This window comes from Barbus barbus (genome assembly GCF_936440315.1).
Source record: "Barbus barbus genome assembly, chromosome: 14".
NCBI lineage: Eukaryota > Metazoa > Chordata > Actinopteri > Cypriniformes > Cyprinidae > Barbus > Barbus barbus.
The window spans coordinates 29,540,991-29,558,905 of record NC_136742.1 but is presented as its reverse complement, the minus strand read 5'-3'; the positions used below and the strand labels follow the sequence as shown (position 1 = coordinate 29,558,905).

The 17,915-nt window shown below is 35.2% G+C and overlaps 1 protein-coding gene across 2 annotated transcripts; it reads right to left on the bottom strand.

The window, feature by feature from the left end:
• Nucleotides 1–169: 169 nt before the first annotated feature.
• LOC306880508 (integrator complex subunit 9-like) lies at nucleotides 170–17,532 on the bottom strand. Of its 2 annotated transcripts, none has more exons than XM_079434059.1 (17): nucleotides 17,414–17,532; nucleotides 16,872–16,999; nucleotides 15,963–16,023; nucleotides 15,798–15,860; nucleotides 15,560–15,699; nucleotides 14,577–14,663; nucleotides 13,263–13,383; nucleotides 13,039–13,173; nucleotides 11,641–11,752; nucleotides 11,383–11,563; nucleotides 10,207–10,267; nucleotides 9,939–10,110; nucleotides 9,096–9,220; nucleotides 8,840–9,007; nucleotides 8,181–8,279; nucleotides 5,753–5,890; nucleotides 170–600 (listed from the first exon to the last, which is right to left on the bottom strand). In XM_079434059.1, the coding sequence occupies exons 1-17, from the start codon at nucleotides 17,420–17,422 to the stop codon at nucleotides 589–591; spliced, it is 1,812 nt and encodes a 603-aa protein (XP_079290185.1). In that variant the 5' UTR covers nucleotides 17,423–17,532; the 3' UTR covers nucleotides 170–588. The 2 variants fall into 2 exon arrangements, with proteins under 2 accessions (XP_079290185.1, XP_079290184.1); XM_079434058.1 differs by having other exon boundaries at nucleotides 170–574.
• Between the last annotated feature and the right edge of the window lie 383 nt (nucleotides 17,533–17,915).

Below are 17,915 nucleotides of genomic sequence, written 5' to 3'. Positions count from 1 at the left end.
TTTGTTATCTAATGCAGTGACATTCAGACAGATTTAAAGGTGACTTGAACACTTTCTCAAACAGCTGTAGATGTATTAGATCCTCATTTATCATTACATGATTTAAAACAAGCTTTCAGTGTTCGTAAGAAATGCGAGTAGAGTAGAGAGAAAAACAGGCTTGAGCAAATACAGAAAACAAGTTTTATTCCAAAAGTTCTTTTACAATGATATAAAACACAAATAAAAGTCTCCATCCAAATGTCCGTTAAACAGTAACACCTTCTGAAAATGTGTCTAGAGCGACTCGAAACCAGTTCATCAGCCTCACACAGTAGTTCTGGATCCTGGTTTCCAGCTCGGGATACACAGATGCAGTTTTATTCCAGTCACATTTGATTAGCGCTGGGGTCAGAGGTCACAGTTTCTGCAGGAAGCGCAGCACCAGGTCTCTGAGCGCCGTCCGCAGCGGCTCGTTGTTGTCACAGATGATGTGTGTGGCGTCTTCCTCCAGCTGGATGAGCACGTCCTCCGTCTGCAGGTGAAGAATGTGCCCGTCTGCCGTCTCCTCCACCTTCACCTCCGTGATGCCGTTCTGCGAGCAGAGATTCAACAGCTATGCTGTAAATAGCATGCATTCGAAACATTTAGTGTTGCGTGATCAGTTTTCACATATTTTTGTTTTAATATAAGGCAATACAACCTTGATTGTTATCGTTAACTAAAAATAACTACTAAACATTTTTGGTAATTAGAATAAAGCTGAAATTAAATATTCAACGAAAAACTTGTTAGAAATAGAATGTTAAAATATATAAATTAGAATGTAGATGTGTGTATATACAGTTGTGTTCAAAATAATAGCAGTGTTTTTAAAAACGTGAGTAAAGCTCAAAATCCTTATAATATTTTTTATTTCCATTCATTAGGAACACTGCACATTATATTTTACATCAAAACATGAAGAAAAACTATCAATATTTTAATTACTTTACAGAAAATGAAGAAGAAAAATGGTATTGGGCTGTTCAAAAAAATAGCAGTGTCTGCATTTTTCATTACAAACTCAAATATTTACTCAATAAACTGAAAAAACGTTAAGATTTAGCATTCCTGTGAATCACTAAACTAATATTTAGTTGTATAACCACTGTTTTTGAGAACTGCTTCACATCTGTGCTGCATGGAGTCAACCAACTTCTGGCACCTGTAAACAGGTATTCCAGCCCAGGATGATTTGACAACCTTCCACAATTCCTCTGCATTTCTTGGTTTTGCCTCAGAAACAGCATTTTTGATGTCACCCCACAAATTTTCTATTGGATTAAGGTCCGGGGATTGGGCTGGCCACTCCATAACCTTAATTTTGTTGGTCTGGAACCAAGATGCTGCTCGCTTACTGGTGTGTTTGGGGTCGTTGTCTTGTTGAAACACCCATTTCAAGGGCATTTCCTCTTCAGCATAAGGCAGCATGACCTCTTCAAGTATTCTGATATAAGCAAATTGATCCATGATCCCTGGTATGCGATAAATAGGCCCGACACCAAAGTAAGAGAAACAGCCCCATATCATGATGCTTGCACCACCATGCTTCACGGTCTTCAGAGTGTACTGTGGCTTGAATTCAGTGTTTGGGGGTCGTCTGACAAACTGTCTGCGGCCCTTGGACCCAAAAAGAAAAATTTTACTCTCATCAGTCCACAAAATGTTTCTCCATTTCTCTTTAGGCCAGTCGATATGTTCTTTGGCAAATTGTATCCTCTTCAGCACATGTCTTTTTTTTTAACAGTGGGACTTTGCGGGGGCTTCTTGCCGATAGATTAGCCTCACACAAGCGTCTTCTAATTGTCACAGTACTCACAGGTAACTTCAGACCATCTCTGATCTCCCTGGAGCTGATCATTGGCTGAGTCTTTGCCATTCTGGCTATTGTTCGATCCATTCGAATGGTAGTCTTCCGTTTTCTTCCACGTTTCTCTTGTTTGGCTTTCATTTTAAAGCATTGGAGATCATTTTAGCTGAGCAGCCTATCATTTTCTGCACTTCTTTATATGTTTTCCCCTCTCTAATCAACGTTTTAATTAAAGCACGCTGTTCTTCTGAACAATGTCTGGCACGACCCATCGTTCTCAGGTTTTCAGAGAGAATTGGATGTACAACATGTGCTGGCTTCATCCTTAAATAAGGGCCACCTGAATGACACCTGTTTCTTCACATAATGAATGACCTCACTGATTGAACTCCACACTGCTATAATTTTGAACATGCCCCTTTCACTTAATTATTCAATTACACAGACTCAGGAGCATTCATATCATGAATGTTGGGTCTGTTGGTTTCTCTGAGTCTACTACACCTACTAGTAAATTATTTGCCATGTAATAATATGATTTATACCAAAAACAGTGATTGATCTGGTTAGTCATGTTGGACTGCTATTATTTTGAACACAACTGTACACACACACACAATACAATATAATAGGGATACAATTAGTTTGACTAATTTCACTTTTTATTAATATTACTAACTAAAATTTTTGTTTATCATTTGTATAATGTTTTTAAACAATACTAATATTTTGAATTAATTTTATACTTAATTTTTAAAGTTTTATTTACATGTCTATATAGTTCATTCATTTTTATTTAAGTTTTAGTTATTTTAGTAAAACTAAATGAAAATGAGAAATGTTTTATTTTATTTCAGTTAAAAGTTTACTTCAAGTAACACTGCTTTGAACTTGCCATCTCTCTTTATTTGGTCTTGGCCTGTGTGATTTGTACAGAGAGCTGTAAGCGATGTTAATTCCTCCAGCACAACACTCAATATGCATCTCCAAGTTCATCTGGGGATTGATTAGTGTTAACTGGCTCAGTCGTGTTTATATGTTGAAGATCACGGTTAATGCTGGAGTTACTGCGGTCGAACCGACAGCCTCTCAGCGGGACGTTCATCAGAGAGCCTCAGAACGCTCAGATGTACAGCACGATATTATTACTGTAAAATCAGAATTCGGTTTGCTTTTGTTGAAATGTGATTGCTAAGGTGTTCTGACTGGTTGCCAGGACATTGCTTAGGTGTTTTGAGTTTTTGTTACGTTGCTATGCAGTTGCTAGGTGTTACGTCCCTATAAGTGACGTTGAGTTGTTGTTGAGTATTTTTCTGTTTTTGTATTCTTTGTTTTTCTGGGTTTTCCTTTTTTGCCACCCTCTTGTTTTTTTTCTCTTTCTTCTACTTTCACTTCCGCAGGTGGCGCACAGATTGGTTGCTTCGCTTGTCAATCATTCGGGACGAGTTGATTGGGTGTGATGACGTGAGGGGGGGGGGGGGGGTGTTCTTCAATCGCACTCGCTGATTGACGTCCAGCAGTGCTATAAAAGGGAAACGCCAGTCTTTGTGAACTTGTGTTGTGGTTTTTCTTGGTTAATTTGTTTTGTCTTCGTTTGTATGGTTTAGTTCATAATGTGCTTTGACGGCCATGTAAGACATCTTATCTAATTACTGTCCTGAAGCCTTTGTCCTTTGGTACTTGAAAGCCTTAGAAAGCTTTTCAAAGTTTTGTTACAACTGGACTGAAGGTGAAGGGGGTAGGTAAGTTATGTCATGTGACTTACATGATGCACATTTAGGTTTATTTCGTTGTCTAGACACCCTAGGTTAGGGACTTGTGCCATTTTCTGTATGTTTTTGTTTGGTTAGGTAGTGTACTCGAGGTATGACGACGTCTTGGACGTTGAAGATTGTTTTCTTTTCACATTTTTCTTTTCTTAGTTTAGAATTAGATTAAAATGGGTTAGTAAGATTTCTTTTGGTTTTGTTGTTTTCTTTCTTTTGGCACGGTCCAGGCTCCCTTCATTCTCCAACAGGCTGAGGTTGCCGGTGTGTCTAGTTTTTCTTTTATTTTATATTTAAATTATTTGTTCCAGTCTTTAATAATAAAACAAGTTTACTGTATTTATTCTCTCTAGTGTTGGTTACTATCACTCACACACACAGACTGAATTCTGACATTGCTCCGAACTGGTCTAATGTTCCCCTTCTTAGTCCCTAGACGCTTAATCAAAGAAGGGTCGTAACACTAGGCCATTGTTATACGCCTGTTGCTAGGGTGTTTTGTTTTGTGTTGTTTTGGCAACAAACTGAAAATAGGTTGAAGCACTAAAATTATTAAAACTGTTAAAACTGAAGTTAAAAAGCTAAATTTAAATATTTAAAAAAGAAAAACAAATGAAAATGATAAAAGCAAATAAAATGACTAAAACCCAAACTAAAATGAATGACAACAGAAAATACAAAAATAAAAGCCAATTTAAAATATGAAGAAATATTACAATAATATGTAAGTAATACTAAAATAATTTTTAAAAGTATATACAATTAAAGATTTGATATTATGCACCAATCTAGTATTTTACAAGGCATCAACATATCAAAATGGACAATAAATAATTAAAAAACAAATGTAGATCAATGTTAACTAAATCAAAAACTTTTAAAAAATGCATTTCATTAAAGCTGAATTGTTTTTTTATATATAAATATATATAATGATAAAATAGTACTAAGAAATATTAGTCCTAAAACTGAAATAAAATAAAAGTGAAATATAAAAAAAATTACATTGACAAAAGCTAATTACCAAATAAAATGACTAAATCCTAAACTAAAAATATAAAAACATTTCATTCAAAATATGCATAAATTATATAGTTGTATACAAGCAATACTAAAATAAAAAATTATATTATTCACTCGTTACATTTTTTTTTTTTTTTTAAATGGGTGGTTGACTGATTGTGTTTATGGGGTGCAGTCTAACATGTTTTAATGCTTGGTTTAAAAAAAAAAAAAAAAAGCATAATATTTCACATAATTTAACGTTATTCTACACCGCTCTGTCCCTGTAACGAACCCGGGAGTAGCTCATTGTAGTCCCTATGAGCCGCTTTGCAGATATTGTTTATGCTCAAACAGCAACATTACACACTAACTATTGTAAAAGTGAAATCACAATCAACCAGCCCTTTAAAATTTTGAAACAAGCTCACATAATAAAACTGCTATGAATTTTGATTTATTAAACTATAGTAAGACAAAAGATTGGGAACTAACTTCATAAATGCACTACAAGTCACCTTGATTGTTGCAGAACTGTCACATAAATGAAGTTCAATCTCAGAAAATAGTTCTGTAGATGATACTTGATCAAATGCATCAGCTTTCCTGCTAATAATGCAGCAGTATCTGCAGCACACCTGCATCATCAGCACTAAACTAGCACTTCTCTGAGAAACCCAGCGACTTCATTAGCAGCTCACAAAGTCACCTTGAGCAGGATCACCTTCCTTTACAATCATTAGAGAAATTCATTTGGCTTCCAGATTAATTAGCATCTAATCGATGTTCCGGACACCTGCAGAAGTGCTGCCAGAATCTGCCGTTTGGGATCCGAAGCAGATGAGGAGTTTGCTGTTTCCCTGCATGTTAATGGCACTCGCTGGATTTCTCTTTCTTCTGTGTTTTCTGCCACCGGCGGGACATTCTAGCTGCAGATCTGTGTGCCAGTGGGTCATGTGGGTCGAGTTACCTCCGTCAGGTGTGCGCTTCTCTTTCTAGCGCCCCGGGGTGCCACACAGACCACATTTCACTACAGACACTGCGAGTCATTCGTCAAACTCCTGTCCCGGCTTGACTTGAACCTACAGGCGCTCTGAGCCCTGTTTAACAGAGCGAGATGACTGTTAGAGTGCAGATGGAGTGTGTGTTGTACCTTGTGTAGCATGGCCAGAAAAGGCTCCAGAGGAACTGCACCGCTCAGCAGAGGTTTGGGAGTCAGGACCTCTGGTGCCTCCTCCATCACCCTCTTCCTCTTCTTACTGGGCGGCACCGGAGCGGGTTTGGGTACCGGCTACAACACACACACACAAATAAATAAGAGCTTAAAAGAATATTAATTCTTAGGCCTGAGACACACAAATATGTAAATGCAAATGCTTCTAGTTACACAGATGTATGAAAACACTGTAAAGTATGTTTTTCACCTTAAAGGGCCATATTCCACACATTTATTTTCTTCTTATGTTAAGTGATGAAGCTGCTCAATCAGCTTTGAGACCAGGGAGTGAAAATAAAGTGAAAAGACTTACTTTTTGTTTGGATTAAAAACTATGTCGATAAATTTGTATTTTAATTATTTTTGTTAGTTATTTTAATTACTATGAAAAATTATATATTTTTTAATTTATTATATTATTATTATTTTATATTTTTGTTTGTTATTTACAATACTCACATGAATCTTTCTTTATTTTTTCATCATGGTTTTGAAAAAAGCATTGCTTTTATAGAAAAATTGTTTTATATTCTAAACAAAAAGTATGTTAATAAAATAGTATTTAATTATTTTGTTAACATTATTTTTTTATATATTATTATCATCATCAATTATTATCTTATAATTTTGTTATTTTTCATTTACATTACTTTATATCTATTACTTTCTAAAATTTCTATCATGGTTGTGAAAAAAGCCTTGCTTTTTGTTTATGAAACTGTATCTAAACTAAAACTATATAAAACTATTACAATAAAATAGTATTGTAATTATATTAATTGTTTTCATTTGTTTGACTTATTTTATCATCAGTCCTCATTCTGCTGGATCTTTCTGCTGCTTTTGACACTGTCAATCATCAGATTCTCCTGTCTGCCCTCTCATCACTGGGCATCACTGGGATTCCCCTTCGCTGGTTTGAATCCTATCTCACCGGTGGATCTTTCAGGGTGGCCTGGGGAGGGGAGGTATCCAAACCACATCAACTGGTCACTGGAGTTCCTCAGGGATCGGTTCTTGGACCCCTCCTCTTCTCCACATACACTACATCACTGGGTCCCACCATTCATGCACATGGCTTCTCCTATTACTGCTAGGCTGATGACACGCAGCTCTCTCAGCAGATGAGAGAGATCAGGCCCTTTCTGACAAAGCATGCTGCACAACTTCTTGTCCAGGCCCTTGTTGTTTCTAGACTGGACTACTGCAATGCTCTTCTGACTGGTCTGCCATCAAACACAATCAAACCTCTACAAATTATTCAGAATGCAGCGGCACGACAGGTCTTCAACGAGCCCATGTTACACCTCTCTTCATCTCCTTGCACTGGCTACCGGTGGCAGCTCGCATCAAGTTCAAGACACTGATGCTCGCATACAAACTACCACAGGCTCAGCACCCTCCTACTTCCACTCACTATTACGAACCTGCATCCCCTCCAGAAGTTTGAGATCTGCTAGTGAGCGACGCCTTGTGGTACCATCAAAGAGAGGCTCAAAATCACTCTCCAGAACATTCTCGTTCACCATTCCTGGCTGGTGGAATAATCTTCCCACCCCTATCCGGAATGCTGGATCCCTGTCAATCTTCAAGCAACAACTGAAAACTCATCTCTTTCGGCAGTACTTGACTTCATCCTAAACTCAAAAAAAAAAAAAAAAACTTACTCTTTCCCTCTATCTTTCTCTCCCTCCCTTACTAGCTTGTACTTATTTTAACAATGACTGAGACTTGGTGTTACGAGCACTTCCTCTGTCTGATTGCCTCTTCAAGATTAATCTCTTTTTGTATTCCCCAATTGTAAGTCGCTTTGGATAAAAGCGTCTGCCAAATGACAATGTAAATGTAAACGTAAAATGTAAATGTGTGTGTGTGTGTGTGTGTGTGTGTGTGTGTGTGTATGTATGTATGTATGTATGTATGTATATATATATGAACCAGTGATTAAAATCAATTCAACTGACTAATAATAATTTTACTTTGTTAAAATTTCCATTTTCAAGTAATATGAAATTAATATATATAGCAGTAGTAGTATCTTTATTTATTTAATTTTTGTGTGGTTTTTGCATATTTTCTTCATAGAAGTGTGCATATTGTAACACATTACGAGATGTTTTTGTGTTTTAGTTTCCAAAAAAAAAACCTGAGTAAACTCAGCGTTTTGCATTTTTAATATCAGAATGAGCTGTGTGTTCACGCTGGATGAATAAACTGTAGTTTACAAACCATGCTGTTGGTTCTAATGCGTTATAAAAAGCTTCAGACGATGTAGGCATGAAGGCAAACTTCATCACGGCTTGAGGCCGGGTCACGGTTTATCAGGCTAAAGCACTGAACATGCTGTGTTCACACACTCACTGACCTGCAGAACGTGCTTGTTGTCCTTGGACTGCAGAACCGCAGACACTGTAGCGACAGAGACGCCCGCTTTAATCTCTGACGGCACCAGAGACCTGGCGAGCTGGACGTTAACAGGAGAAAACAAAACTGAGATACTATATATATATATATATACAGTATATATATATATATATATATATATATATAGTAGATGAACAACAACTATACAAAAATTTGAAATTTGCTTTGGCATCAAAGTGAAATAAGTTATTTAAAATACTAAAATTACTGAACAGAAATAAAACTAAAATATAAATAAATTTATCTAGAAATGTGTAAAAAAAACTAATAAAATTAAAAAAGTAAAATTAAAATGAACTGAAAATACAAAAATAAAAGCCAATTAAACTAAAATTAAGTAAACTATTCACAGTTTTTTATATATATATATATATATATATAGTTAAAATACTAACTAAAATAAAACTAAAACAGAAATGAATAAACTATTTATAAATATAAAAAAATTATACAAATTGAACTGAAACTAAACTGAAAATCTCAAACTAAAATCTAATTCAATATATGAATATTAGATATTAAAGCATGGTAAAAAGCAGTTAATCTGTCAGTGTGTGATTAAAATGAATCTTAGAGAGCTGTTGAGAGTTGTGTTGGGACCTCAGGCAGCAGGTGGATGCGCTCGTAGCGGCGTCTGAAGGGAAGGCCCAGGACGGAGCAGCGGCGGTAGGCCATGGGCGGAGGCTGCAGCTCCAGCATCAGGTCCGAGCGGTGAGGCTGAGCCGGAGGAGGCTGCGTGTACGGCTCCGGACACACCACATGAAGAGGCTGATGAGACAACAGAGTCGATCGAGGCCAATTCAATCATTTCATGTGTTAATGGACACACTGAGGACATCTGACCTTCCGACTGTACCTGGATGTCCTTCAGGAGTTTGGTCACCTGGTGGAAGTTGAGCCGCGTGTCTATGGGACAGTAAACGCACTTCATGGCCAGCGGCTGGTACGGAGCCAGAGCGTCCAGGTAAGAGAAGTCCGGCTCTGAGAGTCAGAGGTCAAAGCGTTTCAGAACTACATCACATTCAAGGAAACCTGGAAACCCTTCAAGTCAATTTTCCAGCACATTTTTCCATCCCAGTTTCCATGGCAACCAGTGTAGACATTCTAATGGGTTTCCACTGAGGACTTTGCATCATTATAAAATCATTATGAAAAATATTTGTTTGTAGAAGAGAAGAAATACTGTGTCAATCGATGCAAAACGTAATGATCCTAAAAATAGTCATATGCAAAATATACGGTTTTATTGTTTCTTGTTTTTTGGGTAAATGGTGTTCATTAATCTTCTGCTCACCAAGGCGCCATTTATTTGTTTAAAAATACAGTAAAAACTGTGAAATATTATTACAATTTAAAATAACTGTTTTCTATTTTAATATATTGTAACATGTAGTTTATTTCTGTGATGCAAAGATGAAATTTCAGCATCATTACTCCAGTCTTCAGTGTCACATGATCCCTCAGACTTGCTGCTCATTAAACATGTCTGATTATTATCAATGATGAAAACCGTTGTGCTGCTTCATATTTTTATTGAAACAGTGATGCATTTTATTTTTCAGGATTCTCTGATGAACAGAAAGTTCAAAAGAATAGCATTTATTTGAAACAGTATAAATGTCTTTACTGGCAGTTTTGATCAATTGAATGCATCTTCGCTGAGTAAGAGCGACATGTTTACTGATATGCTGTGTCTCACCGGTGAAGATGATGGTATTGAGGCTGGATTTGCCCCACAGCTCCATGAAGTGCACCACATCCCCGAAGCGCAGGGACGGGTGACCGGTGAACACCACACACGGCTGCCGGAACTCACTGCTGAAATCTCCATGGATGCTGGGGTAATGCTTCAGTTTATTGGTCTGAATCAGCTGCAGAAAGCAAACACATGACAGTCAGGGAACGACAAACAGCTGTGTGTCAGTACAGGTCTGCGTTCTGATGATTTAGCAGAGTTTGGTTCGTACCTCTGCGTGAGGAAAAGGCGGCTCGGGCAGATAGACCTTAGACTGCTTGTTCTGACACAACCTTCAGCACAAACACACAAAACAGCCAGAGAATGAGCTATTATTGAGCACATCTATGGGAATATCACAGCAATAATGAACAATCACCATGGTAACCATAGTATCTGCCAGCATACTATCAAACCAGTGAACTTCAGTGATGCTTCCAGTGACTATGATGAAAAAAAAACCTTTTAAAGAAATTATTCATAATTGATTAATATTAAATGTTACAGATGTCATTTGTACGACAAATCCCACAATGAAATGCAAACAAATACATATGAATTTATTAATTTTAATATTTAATAATAATTTCATATTTAATTATATTATATTATACTACATTACAGATGTCTTTAATACGACAAAGCCCACAATATAAAGCTGATGAACTAGAAAAAAAATACTATAAATAAATTGTACGTAAATATTTTTATTTTATTCATTTTAAAATTATATTTTACATATTACAGATGTTTTCTATAAAACTAAATTCAAAATACATAGTTGACAAAACTAGAAAAAAACAAATATAATTTTATTTTATTAATTAATATTCAAATATTATATTAGATTTTAATTTTATATATTTAAAATGTCTTTAATAAAAATCCCTACAATATCTAGCTGATGAACAAAATACAAAATATACTTTTGATTTTTTTTTTATTCAATGAATAACTATATATTTAAATTTTATTAAAATCTCAAATAAAACCCACAATATCTAGCTGATGAACAAGAAAAATATAATATTAAAAATCATATATTTTTTAATGTATTATTACATTTTATTACATTACATAAAATTAAATTACAGATGTCTTTAATAAGAAAAACCCACAATATCTAGAAGATGATCAAGAAAAAAAATTAATTAATTTTTCCATGACTTGTTGATGGTTTTCCATGACCATGGTGTACCAACAAACAGTTTGAACATTTATCATGATTGATGAAGTCATTTTGATGGACTAAATTTCATTAATTGCAAAGACCTGTGACCAAAACAGTTTTACTAAAATAACTATAGTATTTTGGCAGGAACTATGATTACCACTGTACTTTTTAGTAATGGGAAAGCCATTCTATTTTTAAATCGAGCACATTACTGGAAGCGGTTTGCAATCGTACCATTCTGCGAAGATCTGTGAGAACTCGAGCGAGCTGTTGGCCACGGGGGAGATGAAGTAGAACGGGGTGCTGCCCAGGTTAGCCGAGTCCATGAACTGATACAGACACTCCAGCAGGTCGTAGATGACCCCGGACGAGTAACACGGGACCAGCACGTTCCCACCGGCACGGATCGTCATGGCTGAGGAGAGACAAAACACTCTGAGTCAGACACGCTCTTATGTAACACAGCGGGTCAGGCTGCAGCGTCAAACTCACACAGGTTGCTGCAGAATTCTCCCAGCATGCCGTCTGGGTTGGCGGTGGGGATCTGGGTCAGGCCTGTCAGGATGAGCACATCGCTGTTCTTCAGAGAGCTCTGCTCCATGGGCTGCAGCACACAACAGAAGAAATAGAAACCCATGAAAAACTGATGTTTTATGCCAGAGGTGAAAACGCTAATGAGCTGTCTTACTGTCCAGCACACTGTCTACATGGGCAGCATCCTCAGAGAACATTCACACAGCTCACAGTAGATGTCAACAAAGTGCACTTCATCTAATATTTATATATTTTTCAGCTTTATTTCAGTTAACAAATAAGATTATATTTTTTATTCATTACTATTAAGAGACTAAACTCACAACTGATATTAATGAACTGTGATGTTATGTTAGAAAACACATATTACTCAACCAGTGTTATTTCTTTTGTATTATTTAGATACTATTATGGTATTAATTCATATTTTGAATTAGCCTTTTTTGTTATGTGATTTGGTAATTTGTATTTTAACTAGATGAAATATATGATATATATATATACTTTTCATTTTTATATTTTCAGTTTAAGTAATTTCGTTGTGCTTTTGCAATTTTAATTTGTTTTCTTTTTATTTAGCTTTAATTTATTTTAATAGTAATTTTAGCTTACTTCATTTCAGTTAGTTGCCAAGGCAACATTTGTAATTTTTCCTCATTTCAACATTTCTAAAAAGCACTTGAGTTATTTATATAATTTATTATTTATATGTTATTAATATTTTGATTAGCGTTTATTTTTTTATTTTAAGTTTTCATTTTATTTTTTAAGTTTTAGTATTTTTGTAATGTGCTTATGTCATTTTTATTCATTTTTAATCTTTTTTTTATGTATTGTTTTATAGCTTTAATTGATTTTTATAATTTTTTAATTTAAACTCCAGTCCTTTCATTTTAATTAGTTTCCAAGGCATTTCTCATTTTGCTTACTTTTGTTATATAATATTTAGATTTGTTTTTTAGCTTTATTCCCCTACACAAAATTTTATTTTTATTTTTTAGTTAGCAATTTCAACACTGGACTCAATTTACGATTGATTTCAATGTTGCTACACCATGTGTGCATATATATATATATATATATAAAATAAACACTGGGTAAAACAGTCCTTTTTAAATTTAACTTTTTTATTAATACATTCTGCTGTGAAATAAATGAATTTTATTCATTTTATTTGATTATTTAATAGATTTTATGATACTGAACAAATGAATAATCAGCATTTCTCTCGACTTGGAGGATTTTTTCATGATTTCAGGGATTGTGTTCTCTCTCAAGGATACTCAGACGGCACTGAAATGCTGTGTTGGCTGGCGTGGCATGTTTCTGCTGTGATTTGTGTGCGTGTGGCGTCACCTGAGGGTGTGTGGTGAGCAGAGACGAGCCAGACACATAAGACACTTTCTCATAATGCGACTGAATGATCCAGTTTGAGCTGCCCAGAGAATATCCCGAACTCAACGGTGTGACCTGCACCGCTCCAAACAGCTCCTGACAGACAGAGAGGCAGAGTAAACTGAGGAGTTTACACAGATTTATGTCTTTCAATTTAGCCTGGAGTGTCGAAATGAGGACCTCACCACTTTCTGAGAGTATCCCACCAGTTGGACTTTACTGAGGGCAGAATTGACTTCCTGCATGCTGTAACACTTCCTCCAGCTCCAGACGTCCACCACGTCCTTCAGAGGCCCAGGGAGCAACCTGAAATACAAACACCTTTATGAGATTTCAAACCAGTGATTATCAATGACATTTCCAGCGACTATTATGAAGAATTTATTTGTATTATTATTTAATATTCAATTATTAATTACATTATATATTATTAAATGTATTATGTCTACATTATTATATTACAGATGTCTTTAATAATGCAAACCTACAACATTTAGCCAATGAACTAGAAAAAAATACAATTACATATAATTTAATAACTTTATTTTGATATTCAAAAAAATGAAAATTCTGAATATTATTTTATATAATATTACTGATGTCCTTAACACAAAATTCACAATATCCATCTGATAAACAGGAAAAATTAAATATAATTATCAATTTTATTTTAATTTGACATTGAATTATTAAATACACTATTATATTACAGTATATTACACATTTCTTTTAAGACAAAACCCACAATATAGCAGATTAACTACAAAAAAATAGTTTTATTTTTATTTAACATTGAAGTATTAATTATTATATGTGACTCTGGACCACAAAACCAGTCTTAAGTCGCTGGGGTATATTTGCAGCAATAGCCAAAAATACACTGTATGGGTCAAAATTATACATTTTTCTTTTATGCCAAAAATCATTAGGATATTAAGTAAAGATCATGTTCCATGAAGATATTTAGTAAATTTCCTACTGTAAATTTTTTATTATTAATATGCACTTCATTTGGACAACTTTAAAGGTGATTTTCTCAGTATTTTGATTTTTTTTTTGCCCCCTCAGATTCCAGGTTTTCAAATAGTTGTATCTCAGCCAAATATTGTCCTAACAAACCATACATCAATGGAAAGCTTATTTATTCAGCTTTCAGCTGATGTATAAATCTCAATTTCGAAAAATTGACCCTTATGACTGGTTTTGTGGTCCAGGGTCACATATTACTGCATATTATATTACAGGTGTCTTTAATAAGACAAAATCCACAATATCTAGCAGATTAACTACAAAAAAAATGATTTAAGTATATTATAATATTAAAAGATATCTTTAATAAGACAAACCCCTCAATATATAGCTAATGAACTACAAAAAATTAATTAGCAACCTGAAATGCACACAGACACCTTTATGGGATTTCTCATTCATGCACAAAAAAATCAGTTGTCAGAGGTGGTGGCTTTTGGCCCGAATGAGCTGCAGTGTGAGTTTAGTACCGCTGTATTTCTTTGTTCTTCCAGCAGGTAGCAGCATGAGCCTTTGGTACTCTCTCCATGAACGTCACCAGCTCCTCCATCAGCAGCCTGAACACACAACATCACACCAACCTGTGAGGGCCTTTAAAACTGAACTGAATATTATATCAAGTGAGGAATCAAATGTCAGCTAATGTGAGATCATTCAAGTTACATTCACTACCATTCAAACGTTTAGGGTTTACGTTTAGCTCACATCACATCAAACTGTGCAAATTATTATTGTTATACTTTGTTCTCAAATTATTAATGTTAACAACATCAGCATTAGATGACTATGAGTATAGTATTAGCGTGTAGATTTCAATTTTTGTACAATCTAATAGTCACACCCTTCACATTTCATATTAAGAAATTAATTTAATCCAAGAAGCAAATTAATCTTCCTTCAAACTGGTTCTATTTAAAATACAAAGATTACATCTGTAATCAGAAGCACATTTAAAACTGGAATATAATTTCATTTCATTCACATGTGTTTCATAAACACACAATCCTTTCTGGATCACAATCCGCCATCAAAATGATCACTTTAATTATTCCAGCTGCTGTGAGAAAAGGCTATAAACTATCCGCCACCTGCTGGATCCTCACATGCGATAGCCTACTAGCCGGGAAAACGGTAAATTTATGTTTACAGACGTGACGTAATGACGCACTGCCATGCTTGAATCTCCCGTGAAAACCTACCCGTACCATTAAAATGAGAAAATATTATTATAAGCTAACCGTTGTGAATCGGGCTACAGTAAGGTGATAGTTTTGAACACTGGCTGGTTATGTATTTTCTCAAATATTGATTTCGGATCATTTTTAACCAAAAAACATTACGGACTGCCGCTTCAAATATATTTAAAAAAAATTTTTTTTCCTGTGATCAAAGCTGAATTTTCAGCATCATTACTCCTGTCTTCAGTGTCACATGATCAGTTGGAGAGGCGCACCTGCCGATCTGTAGGGTGGGTTCGGTGGCGTATACGGTCCCGGTGAAGCCCGTGTGTTCGGTGATATACGGCAGAGCCATCATGCAGTGATAGTTTGATATCAGGATCACGTCTATGGTGGAGAGGTCCAACAGCTCTTTCTGGAAACGTAAAATCATTTCTTTAATAAAACACTTCCTGATGCACAGACAGGACAGGAGGAGGAAGAGTTTTATTTCTGTCAAGAGCTAATATTTACTTCAGGGAGGCAAAATTCGGGCTGTGAGTCCACAAACACACGTCCTGAGCATTCCTTCAACTCCTACAACACACACACAACATAAATCATTATGGAAATATATTTGAATTCATTCATATTTTAAAATGAGCTCTGCGATTATTTCAGTGGCAAACAAGTACTCACTTTTTCCAGGTTTATGGCTCCATCTTTGGAAACCCATCCTGGGAGTTTGGATAATCTTGGACTGTAAATCAGCAGAACAAAGTTATTTTATTACAATTTAACAGAAAAATTGTATCACCTTAGCTTTAAATCACATGTTCATAAGATATCTAAATTATTTTAGTCCACTGGATGGGATTCTGTGTCGCTTAAACCCTAGTAGATATTTACATAATATAAGATATAATGTATGTTTATATATATAGAGAGAGAGAGAGAAGGGGGGGGGGGGGGCATATAAGATATAATATAAGATAAATATTATATCCAATACATGCAAAGTCATCATATCATATTATATGAAAATTAGGATGGTTATGTTATTTTCACTTGTAATAATTGTTCAGTAAAACAGAATAGAAATAAAATATTTAGTGTATCTAGCCCTAATACCCAAGCATATTAATAAAAATGTCAATGCATGTAAAACCTAGTCAAAATAATGATATACTGAATTAAATCATTTTATTTAAATACACCAATATAACAGTTTAAAATAGTAAACAATAACTTTACTGATGCTTTAAAATCAAACTGAGGTGTTGCAGCAATAAACATAATATTACAACATATGTGTAATAAATGGCGATAAAACCTAAATACAATACAGTAAAGTAGTATCAGAATACAAATAATAACGCACTACAAAATGCATAACAGGAAAACACTACAACACCTTACAGAGCATAAGAAAAAACAATAGATATGCTGTGTATATTTAGGACAATTGGAAATACGAAGAGATACACACATGTGCTTGAATCAAAATGCCATTTCATATCAGCACATTATGTGTGTATGTATTTCGAGAGGGACCCGGGTTCTGGTAAAAGCACTGATGTGTGTGATCAGTGTTCATGTGAGACTGACCTGTGCACCAGAGGCAGCGGCAGGAAATACAGAGCTGCTGTTGTGTCCAGCCCACAGTCCAGCATGATGGTGGTGGATTTAAACTTGAGCACATTACAGGGCAGAGTGGGATGACCTGACAGACAGTACTGAACACACACAACACACACATGTTGGTTTTTGTGGTTTATGGGGACTCTCCATAGGCGTAATGGTTTTTATACTGAACAAACTGTGTGTGCTATTGCCCTACACCAACCCTACACCTAAACTTAGCCCTCACAGGAGACTTTGTGCATTTTTAGATTTTCAAAAAAACACCATTTAGTATGTTTTTTAAGCCTTTTGAATTACGGGGACATAGGCAGAGTCCTCATAAACCACCTTCATATTGTAATACCTCTGTCATACCCATGTCATTATACAAATTTGTGTCCTCATAAACATACACACACACCATCATTTACTGCAGGAGACTCAATATTACTGTCACTGCAGCTGATTTGACTCACAACAAAGCTTATCGTATTTATGGCAAACACATAACACGCTCATATACGCACCAGTTTCATATCTGCTCCTCAGAAACTGAACTGATTTCCTAGCTTTCTTGTTTTCTGTGATGCTACAACTCGGGAAACATTCAGGACTGATGTCTTTTCTTCTTCTACTGTCTGTGAGTGTCATTCAGCTCATGACAGACGCGCATCCCCCCTAGCGGTCGGGTGTGGCACTGCATTACCCAGTGCGTAAAACAGAGGAACAAGTTGAATAATGATTATTTCTAAAATATATGATTTAGATAATAAAGAGAGTTTCTGGCTTTGCAAGATAAATAAATAAATAAAATAAAGAATATTACGGCAATGGTAGGCCCCACAAGTCCAAAAAAAAAAAAAAAAGTGTATTAAAAACGCTATTGTTCATGCACTTATTTGTTTGTTTAAAGATTTTTTGTTATTTATATAAATGTATTATATCATATATTACAATAGTATATATTTTATGTATTTATATAAAATAATTATGTAATATATTTTTGTTCTAAATAATAAAGACAGATGT

Excerpts from the sequence above, each read along its gene's own strand:
- LOC306880508 (XM_079434058.1), bottom strand. Across the intron at positions 16,024-16,871 it reads CCGCTGCCTCTGGTGCACAG|TCCAAGATTATCCAAACTCC; the intron begins GTCAGTCTCACA and ends GCTGATTTACAG. Across the intron at positions 11,564-11,640 it reads AGAATTCTGCAGCAACCTGT|CCATGACGATCCGTGCCGGT; the intron begins GTGAGTTTGACG and ends GTCTCTCCTCAG.